The sequence below is a fragment of the Sabethes cyaneus genome, chromosome 3 (assembly GCF_943734655.1).
Source record: "Sabethes cyaneus chromosome 3, idSabCyanKW18_F2, whole genome shotgun sequence".
Lineage (NCBI taxonomy): Eukaryota > Metazoa > Arthropoda > Insecta > Diptera > Culicidae > Sabethes > Sabethes cyaneus.
The window spans coordinates 165,779,638-165,787,594 of record NC_071355.1 but is presented as its reverse complement, the minus strand read 5'-3'; the positions used below and the strand labels follow the sequence as shown (position 1 = coordinate 165,787,594).

General features: G+C 39.5%; 2 protein-coding genes across 3 annotated transcripts; one reads left to right on the top strand and one right to left on the bottom strand.

The window, feature by feature from the left end:
* On the top strand, positions 1-978 carry LOC128740371 (uncharacterized). The gene has a single exon (XM_053835910.1). The coding sequence runs from the start codon at positions 1-3 to the stop codon at positions 976-978; it is 978 nt and encodes a 325-aa protein (XP_053691885.1).
* Positions 979-3,816: 2,838 nt separating this feature from the next.
* On the bottom strand, positions 3,817-6,287 carry LOC128742115 (SUMO-activating enzyme subunit 2). 2 transcript variants are annotated; one of them, XM_053838334.1, is made up of 5 exons: positions 6,161-6,287; positions 5,934-6,109; positions 5,681-5,835; positions 5,335-5,622; positions 3,817-5,266 (listed from the first exon to the last, which is right to left on the bottom strand). In XM_053838334.1, the coding sequence occupies exons 2-5, from the start codon at positions 6,075-6,077 to the stop codon at positions 3,925-3,927; spliced, it is 1,929 nt and encodes a 642-aa protein (XP_053694309.1). In that variant the 5' UTR covers positions 6,078-6,109; positions 6,161-6,287; the 3' UTR covers positions 3,817-3,924. The 2 variants fall into 2 exon arrangements, with proteins under 2 accessions (XP_053694309.1, XP_053694308.1); XM_053838333.1 differs by having other exon boundaries at positions 5,934-6,098.
* Positions 6,288-7,957: the final 1,670 nt, after the last annotated feature.

Here is a 7,957-nt window from a genome sequence, read left to right as displayed (position 1 = left end):
ATGAGTGCCTCAGAGTCCGAGCAAGAATCATCCGAAGCTGAATCTCCAGTCATTAAAACGAGGCCGGTTCCACGGCAGCAGTCTAGCGAGTCTGGAGAGGAAAGTGACGAAGATGCAGATCATGAGGACACTGCAGAAGAGGATGAAAACGACGAATCAGATGAGCAAGAGGAAATAGAAGAAAAGCAAAAGGACATGCAAGCAAAATCTGTTTCTTCAAAGACAAAAGGTGGTCCTGTAAATCCACCTAAGGCCTTTAAACCCGCAGCTACAGTAGTCGCTATGCAGCACCCAAAATACGATAAAATGGTAGAAGAAGCAGTTAAAGAGCTTGTTGAGAACCAGCGGACAGGGACGTCGATTTACAAGGTTATGAAATTCATCGAGAATAAATATTCTGTTCCTGAAGCTAAGGCAAAGTTATTTTGCAAAAAAGCAATTCAAAAAGGTCTAAAAAATGAAACGTACGTCAAAACTAGCGGTATTGGTTTGACTGGATCGATTGGTTTTTCAGCCTCTTTTAAGAAAAAAATAAAAAGTGAGCAGGCGAAATTGTTGAAACCTAAAAAACCTACAACATCGCAAGTAAAAGCAAAAGCTAAACCTCAGCCAAAAAGTGAAAAAGAAACCGTTACTAAGAAAAAAGCTCCCAGTCGGAAGGCAGAACCCAAGACAAAGGAGTCCGCTAAGCTCAAGAAAGACACTAAGAAGAACGCTGCAACGAAGGCAGGTTCCAAGAATGACAAGTCCAAAGCTAAGATCTCCAAAACGGGAAAGGTTAGACTCTCTATAAACTCAATGATTGTTCCGCAACCCAAACTGAAAGGCACAGTGAAATCTAAATCAGCCGGTGCTGGGCAGGGTAAAAAGAAAACTGAAACGGTTAAGTCCGCTGCTGGTCCATCGAAGAACAAGATAACAGCACCTAAAGCAAAGGTTCAACCAAGTAGAACGAAAGCAGCGAATAAAAAAGCCTAGTGATGTTAATAGCTTAGGTTGATTAGTTTAGTTTTGCCTGTTGATTCTTAGTTTTAATATAATTTTTTTCCTGTTTGACTCACAAATAAAGTGTTGTTTTTAATGTATTGATCCGATATTTTTGCGCTAAATGAAACAGAGCAACATTGAATTTAGGAACTTCACACAAGCGTAAAACTGGGTAAATACTCCATCATTTTCATCCAAAGTATTTTAACTTATTTCAAATAGGATGAAACATTCACTAACCTCTTTGTTTCAGTACTCACTAATTTTGAATACGAGCAGTGGAAGTGTATTAGAGATGGTCGGGTTTCATATTTTCCCAGCCCGAACCCGACCCGGGCCCGAAAATTTTTTTGCTTGCAAACCCGGACTCGACCCGAACCCGAATTTTTATTTTCTGTCAAACCCGAGCCCGACCCGAACCCGAAATTTTATTTTCGGTCAAACCCGAACCCGACCCGAACCCGGATTTATTTTTTTCGCTAAGCCCGAACCCGACCCGAACCCGATTTTTTTTTCGGCCAAACCAAAACCCGATCCGAACCCGAATTTTTATGTTATGTTAAATTGGATCCCGCCCTGAACTTGAATTTCATATTTATTTTCAAAAAACTCACACCTCGATTTAAATCTCGGCAGTTTTCTTTTCGTATTCTCTATAACGTTCGAGCTCTAAAAGCTCTAAAATTCATTTGAAATTAGGTTTTTTTCACCCTTCTATTTCTTTTGAAACCGAATTGAAAATTCTAAAAAACTAGAATCGTTTCTTTTACTTTCTATGAAACCTGTGAAAAACGAAAAGAAAAACTTACATGAAAAATTATTTTGAAATGCTTGGATCTTGCTTCATTATGTAATACCGGTATCTAATAGCCGAAAGCTAGTTGTCTAAACCACTAGCACCCTGGTTTAAAGGTAGCCAACATAAAAGGGGTTGATTTTAACACAAAACATACCGACTTCACTCTACGAATATTTTTCGCGAGAAGACCGGAAATCCCGCGATTATCAATAGATTAGCATTAATATTTTTCTCGATAAAAAAGAAATAGTAGAGCACCAAACTTTGCATTATGTTTTAAATATATTTTCTAATAAAAGTAGCTAAACAGAATTGTGTTATAACGCCGTGAAAATGAACCAAAAAAGCAATGGGTCAAATGATCCCTTCACGGCAGAGCTGCCATAAATACAGATATTTGTGCATGCATAAATTCAGGACCCTACCGTTTTCTCCGGAGTATTTTATTTTCTCGATCTAATCTTTTAAATAACATGAATAGTTTATGAATTACTTTAAAATTCAGGACCATTAGTAGAGCTAGAAATCACAGCAACTGAAATAATTGATGGGTCCCAAATTTATGCATGCACAAATATCTGTATTTGTGGTAGCTCTGCTGCACGGTATGTTGTGTGTTAAAGACAGCTAAACTTACAACTATTCCAAGGCACGAAACTTTTTGGAAATCGGAATAGAATTTATGATAGCAGACAATTCTAGTCTTCTGTCAGTCCACCCAACTTGTTTGGGCGCAGTTATGACATGATCCAACTAACGAATTCTGGAATATATAACTTTTGGCCTAAATTCGATCTAAATCTGAAAACACTAAACCGTCTAAAAAGTAACCAGTTCAGTGTAGCTGATATCTGAGTCATACTAAATATCATTAAAGTACTGCTTATTTTATTATGTTAAAATAATACTTTTACGAGAACTGAATGTGGAGATGGTTCGGCTTCTTATTACCCAAACCCGAAATCCGGACTTAATTTTTTCGCTAAGCCCGAACCCGACCCGAACCCGAATATTTTTTTTTGGCCAAGCCCGGACCCGACCCGAACCCGACACCTGGTAAAAGTATCAAGCCCGAACCCGACCCGAACCCGTCGGGTTCGGGTTTTTTCCGGGTTTCGGGTCTGAAAACCCGAGACCCGACCATCTCTAAAGTGTATGAACACAAATGATACATCTGTCCATCACCTCTGGACTTCACGCTTATTACTATCGCGCTCATACGTATATTTCAATTCACGGGTTTTTAAATTAGGAATATGTATATAAAACATATGCTGGAAACATATATACAGTGAACTCTCGGAAAAGTTAACTCTCTGAAAAGTTAATTGTTCAGAAAAGTTAAGCGAATATCACCTCTCATGCAACGCTCTAAAAATTTAATTTTTGCCTTAACTTTTCTGAGAGTTTGAATTTATTGGTTGTCCAAGCGTTCGTCCACACACACGTGTGTTTACCTTCTATCTTTATTTCTCATTTTTCGGTAGCCTTTCCACAGTTTCATACAGAGTAGTATCATAACTGGGATTAAATTAAACTCTTATACCGGACAGTTCCAACAATAGTTCAATACGGGCACATACTTACTTCAGGATTATTAATAACATACTGGAAAAGCGCAAACTCAGATTGAATTTTAAATGCAAAAGAAGGAACTAGAAATAAGCGCCAACATTATCAAAACGTAGTCAGACTACGAAAAAACAAAAGTAAACTAGTGAACCGACTATTTTAAACTTACCGAAAGGAACTAATTATTATTTCAAAAAGATCTTACTACATATTTTTTTTAATTAGAACTTCTAAATACATAAAAATGTGTATCCTATATCCTGGAATGCATCTTACGCCTTTGTAATTATCATTTTCAATGATTTTTAGGACTACTCAGAAAAGTTAATATTTCGGAAAAGTTAATCGACCCATTCCCCAATCGCTTAACTTTTCCGAGAGTCCACTGTACCTACATATAAGTACCTTATGCTAGATGATTTCTTAGTAGGTCGGAGGAAAACATTATCGATCGTTGACTTACATGTGGTACGTTTATTAGATTATCCATAATTTTATCATGAATCATTTCTGCTCGTAGCAGATTTGAAAGAAATAAAACAAAATCTTCTACAATACTTGCCACTTCAGTTGATAACGATTAGATCATCATCGTCATCGTTGGAAACTCGACGCTTTTTGTTGGCTGGACCTTCACTGTCATCAATCTTCCGCTTTTCAGAACCAGTTCCACTGGGACCCGCTACATTCAACTCGTCCAGCTGATCTGCTTTGTTCTCCGTTTCTTCTTCTATAATGCACATGTCGTCGTCATCGTCTTCGGTGCCGTTTACCGCCGGTGTAGTTTTCGAGTTACCATTCTGGCCAGAAGTCGAAGGTTTCGGTTCGTCGCTTTCATTTTCCTTCGGTTTCAGTGAATCCGGATCAGCAACTATATCAAAGCTGGCTTCCTCACGAGCAGGATCTTTGTGAATGACGGTAACGGTTAGTTCGTAATTCTGTACGAAGTCATCGACCTTTAGAATGCAACCGTCAACAATTTGTAATTCTTCAAGTTTCTTTTCGTTATTGCAATCTGTTTCACCTTCTTCCGACGAGATTACTATTGTTCCTTTTCCATCGATAATTACGTCTGGATTGATCATATTAAGTGCTTTGATGAGAATGTCGTCCCGAAGCTCTTTTACTGTGACGTTTTTGGTGTCAACCTTCAAGGTAACCTCTGGTTTTGCTGCACAAACGTAACATTTAGGATTGGGAGGATTGAGGTCCCTGTCTGGGACAAACAACTGGTTGCGAGCATTCGGTCGCAGTCGCATATAAACCGATTTACATTTATCAAATTGTTCCTGTAAAATACGAAAAGCGTGCATTACTACTACGCCAGCGGTAATAGCATTGGTGGTGGCAATTGCTGGAATAATATTTCCGGCCATCGATTTGATTTCAAAGCGGCTCTTGCGAGGTATATTGAATATTTGCGCACGAATATTGGCGCAAGCGGCAACGAAATCCATTGCGTGTTTATCATCCTTGTCCCATACTAGGTGATCTCCATCGGCTAGTTTTGAAAATTCTTGCTTCAGCGCAGCAATACTCTCGCCGAATACTTTAGCGGATTCAACTAAGCTGAGAACTTTTTGATCTCGCAAAACAGCATCGGTTGGAGCACTGATGCCACCGTCTTCTTCCAGAGCGTCCCATTTCGCTGGGTTTGGAGGTGTGCGACTTTTCCATAGGTTAGACATACTCAATAAATAATTTATATCATCGAAAAATAGCTTGTTGAAAATTTTTTCCGGATCATATCCAGTTTGTTGAGCCCAGGCGCGTGTGTTAACACGATTCACGTTTCCTTTTTCGTTTGCCTCCTCCGCTAATGCAGTTTCACCAGCTTCAGCACCTGCCTCCGGATCCGCTGTATCTGGAGAAACATCTTCATCCTCGTTGCTTTCGCCAAATAGTTGACTGTAGTAGAAATAAGAAATATATTTAGCTAATAGAAAAAATGCTCGAGTGCGACTATTTCAACTTACTTGAACAAATGCTTTGCCCAAACAATACAATGTATTGGCTCCGATGGTGTATTTCGTATAGTACAACCTGGAAAACTTTTTTGTGCTGCTTTCGGGGTACATTCGTAGCATTGTGTCAAGCCCCGCTTGATTAGCTCCACTTGCCCGTTGTAACCGGCGGTTCCTGATTCAATCAGTGGCACGTCGGCTGTTAGGCAGAGCCTATTAACGTGATTACGGGCAGCTCGGTTATCTAGAGCATTTAGTACTAACTTAAATTGTTGGAAGAAACTTACACCGTAATTAGTCCTACAATAAAGTGAAAATTCATCTTATTGCGCTTACGTAAATTGCAATAGTAACTTACGTAGTAATACTGTCATGGTAAGCCTTAATCTTGACATTCGGGTTGAAACTTAGCGCACTTTCACGCGCAACTTGTGCCTTGGATTTCCCAACGTGTTCTTTGTGAAACAGAAATTGACGGTTCAAGTTGCTTACATCGATTGTATCCAAATCAATCTAAAAGAAAACAAAGACCAATATTAGAGACCAAAACTGGCAGCAGGGCTTCCCAATTTTAAGGTTATGTCTAAGGACGCCGAAGCAAATAAACTTACGATTTCAATATCCTGAAATCCAGACAAGACCAAATTCTTCAGAATCTCACACCCAATGCCGCCAGCCCCAACAACCAGAATCTTGGAGTCGGCAATTTTCTTCTGTAAAATTGGTTCGAACACTCCTTCCAATTGAGCCGCCATGTTCCTGCAAGTCGGCTAGCACTACCAAATAACTGTTAACAAATATATGATTTAACAGGGATACTTGTTATAAAAGCTCCTACCTTTGTAGTTAAGCACAATAATTAAGCAACAAACTCTTCTTTTCCGACAAGTTCAATTCAACTGCGTGAAATTTTCACCTTAATTTGAAGAATTACTCAGCACGTACGAACAACGCTGCGTTGCAAAATAGGGCATCAGCAGCATCACACAACACAACAAAATTTCATTTATTCGTGGTGATGACGGTGTAGGTCAATCCATGTACACTATTATTTAGGTACGGCAAACGCGGCATGTTTGTGTTCGTAATATGCTGAAAAGTATAGCTGTGTTAGTGTCATCGTTGTACGGCACAATGTTTATGCTTTTTTATTCCCGTAGAAGAATAGGGCGAGATTGACGTCACCCTTGCTGTTTACATTATTTGCGCTGCTAACACAAACAAACGGTACGTTGTTCCACACCTCTACTACTTTACATCGTATAGGTCAATGAGGTGGTGGCAAGGTATGTATGATGGTCTCAGCGCAAGGGCATGGTGTGTTGCTATCTCTTTCTCGTGTAGGAGTGAAGAGAGCAACTTTAAAATGGTCCTCGGTAAAGGGGAATTCCCAGCAAATTTTTTGGTTCCTGTCAAAATTAACATTTTGGTACCTATGCGTGGGACATCGAAAATGTATGAATTTGACAGCCACTTCACCCCGTAGGCTGAGACTGTTTGCATCGATGTGAAGTAGTAGAGGTGTGGAACAACGCACCGTTTGTTTGTGCTAGCAGCGCAAATAATGTAAACAGCAAGGGTGACGTCAATCTCACCCTATTGAGCTTGCTGACGTTTATCGTACGCACACATGGACGCGTGATTTGTTGTTGCTGTTGTTAGATTTTACATTGATTTTACACGTTTGTTTTTGTTTTCCCCCAGTTATACCCCGGTAAAAAAACATACGTTTGAATTGAGATTGCTGACGTTTGCCGCACGCACACATCGACGCGCGATTTGTTGTTGCTATTGTTAGATTTTGCATTGATTTTACACGTTTGTTTTTGTTTTCCCCCAGTTATACCCCGGTAAAAAACATACGTTTGATTGATAAACGATAAGTTTTTGTAGCCTTTTGCACTGGGCTTAGCAAGCTCTAAGTTTTTCTAAAGCCCTGTATAGAGTTCCGAGCGAAGTGAAAATCCCATACAAAACGTTCAACTATTTCACTAGCGCAAAAACTGCATTTCGCTTCACTCGGAACTGTAAACAAATGTGATCCACCGAAATTAAAGATTGTGGATGACATCTTTTTCACTTGGGTACTTTTCTTTCGCGCGCGTCTACGTTCGTGAACAAAGCTGCAGCTAGCGAAAACTTGACGTTTCAAGCCAATGAGTGTGTACAGGTGTGGAAAAGGAAAATATTTATTAATATTGGCAAAAAAAACTTCATGACTCCAAAAACATACCACAACGAGCAATGTGGATTTTTTGTAGAATTAGACGTCACGCCAAACCGTTATTACTGATTTTTAGGTTTTAAAAACGTATTGATAATGTTTTGCGCTACACTTATTTACTGCAGCACCATTGCCCCACTTGTAAATACCGCATTGGCTTTAAATTTGTTTTCACTTCGCTCGAACTGTAAACCCTTCAATTCACTTCGCATGAACTGTAAACCGAAAGCTCATGAAATTATGAAGAGATCCACATGTCGTGTCCGTCGGTTATTTCCAACCGAGCCCTCCGGAATACGGAACAACGTCCGTCAAAGTCTACGTTCGTCCAAAAACTGACTTGTTTAGAGCATGCTATATCATGCCACAGTATGCGTAAGTCTCATATTGAACGATTCATTTCTCTCCTTG